At 62.3% G+C, this 2041-nt stretch overlaps 1 protein-coding gene across 1 annotated transcript; it reads right to left on the bottom strand.

Annotated features, from left to right (window-relative positions):
- Nucleotides 1-144: 144 nt before the first annotated feature.
- VDBG_10112 (predicted protein) lies at nt 145-1765 on the bottom strand (the record flags this gene model as incomplete). The annotated part of the gene is made up of 4 exons (XM_002999607.1): nt 145-201; nt 284-386; nt 552-796; nt 1202-1765. The coding sequence occupies 4 exons, from the start codon at nt 1763-1765 to the stop codon at nt 145-147; spliced, it is 969 nt and encodes a 322-aa protein (XP_002999653.1).
- Nucleotides 1766-2041: the final 276 nt, after the last annotated feature.

Raw genomic sequence — 2041 nt, 5'->3', positions numbered from 1 at the left:
TTCGTCAGGGACATGACGAGGATGTATAGCTTGTGGGGTGTATCTGGTATCTGACGGGTGTATCTGGTGTATTTGACGGTCGTCGTGGAGATGTGCGTGGTTCGGTGGGGAGGCATACAGCGTGGCGTCTGGCACCACGGACGTCTACGTCTTATACGGCCTGCTGGGGTCATAGAACGCAGACCTTGGCGAGGCGTCATCCTGTGGTGTTTGGTAGGATTGGCGTGTGTCTGGCGAGACTGGTGTCTAGTGGAAATGCATGTCCGACCCAACCGGCGCTTACCTGGGGCAGAGGCCTCGTACCTGGCGCATCGGCTGCGGTGCGCGATTTCGCTTTTGACGTCTGACAATTGCCATCTGACAACTGACGTCCGGCAATCGACGTTCTACATGCGATGCGTGGCGGTTGACGTTTTGTCACACGATGCCTCACAATTGACTATGGCACAATTGGCATCCAACATGGGACGCCTGTCAGTCGCCCTTGCTATTTAGCTTGCAGGGCGACCGTCGCCTGTCGCCGCGGCGCAAGGGATGCTCCCACTTCTCACAACCCAGTGCCCGATGCCCAATGGCGCCCCACACCAAGACGATGAAGTTCCTCCTCCTTTTCCCTCTCGTCCACGCCGGCGTGCTGGCCCTGCACAACGGCCCCTGCATCTGCATGTCGAGTCCCGTCGTCGCCCTCGAGGCCGGCCGGTCGGTGGTGTCTGCCGAGTACGTTGGTTCGTTCGCGTGGAGCGGTGCCGTGTGCGATGCAGCATGCAGCGTGTGATGCAGCACGCAGCGAGTGATGCTGTTGGTGTGACCGTTGGCGCGATGCTGCTCGATGATGTGGTGTGGTGTGGTGTGGTGTGGTCTGCTGCTAACCGCGGCTTCTAGTGTTGAGGACGCGCTGGATCGACGGTGCGGGGCCACCCTCCAATTTGAGAATCCGGACTTCCTCCCCGTCAACTACGCCTTCGAGGCCATAGCCTGCTCGGGTCGCAGGGTCGCCAGCTTCGGGGTGCCGACAGGGGCGCCCAACGGCGATGCACACATTACATGGTAGGATGGCGCACCTGCATGCCCAGCTGGTCACGCTCGGGCGAGACGGGCGAGACGGGCGACGAGACGGGCGACGAGACGGGCGACGAGACAGACGGAGGCGCGCTAACGCGTTCTTAGGCAATGCGCGGGATTACCGCCAACGTGCTCTCACGCCACGATCTCCGGGGGTCGCGGGGGATCCCAGCCTGGCACTGGCGAATGTCGGCAGGATCGGGTGCGTGTCGGAGTCGGTGGTGACGCGGAGCTCGCTGGCGACGATCGTGCGGTCGTCGACGACGTTTGTCTCGACGGTGCCGACGCTGGTGACGCAGACGACGACCGACTTTCGCGACGCGTCTAGCAGCGCGCCGGGCTCAAGCAACGCAATGACCACGACCAGCGCGGAAGGTTCGGCGCCCGAGTCAGACGGCGCGCCACCAACGGGGGCGACGCTGTCGGGGTCGGGATCGCTGGCGTTGGCGACTTCCACAACAGGATTGCAAGCATCGCCAACAGCGAGCCACTCCTCGACCAGAACGGGGCAATCTTCGGCGGCCGCATCGACGACATCGGCTGGTGCGCCCCTGGACGGACAGACCCCGCCCGGCGCGCAAGCGAGCCTGCCTCCGGCGGACGAGTCGTCGTCGCTCTTCCAGGTGAGCATGGCGTCCAAGGTCGTGCCATCGCCGGGGCTGACTGTGGTCGCCACGGTTGTGTCGACGTTGGTGTCGACCATGACCGTCGTCCAGACCTTGACGGCCAGCTGCTCCGCGAAGGCGTGAGTGCGATGCTCGACCTGGTATATGTGACGGTAAGCCAATGTCATCAAACTATATAAGTTGTCGACCCGGCGTGGTCGGCTTTCTGTCCTGGGTGATTGTAGCGTAGTGACTGCATCTGTTTTCCTACGCAGCTGTCTCCTGCTTGATCGTATCGCTGTCTTTTGCTTCCTCCGTCGGGCTTTCTTCGGCTTCCTTTTCTTCCATCTTCCTCCCCTTGGTCCAACTCCTCC

The sequence above is a fragment of the Verticillium alfalfae genome, genomic scaffold (genome assembly GCF_000150825.1).
Source record: "Verticillium alfalfae VaMs.102 supercont1.19 genomic scaffold, whole genome shotgun sequence".
In the NCBI taxonomy this organism is placed as follows: Eukaryota; Fungi; Ascomycota; class Sordariomycetes; order Glomerellales; family Plectosphaerellaceae; genus Verticillium; species Verticillium alfalfae.
The sequence above is the reverse complement of the archived record's forward strand: the minus strand, read 5'-3'. Positions and strand labels throughout refer to the sequence as shown.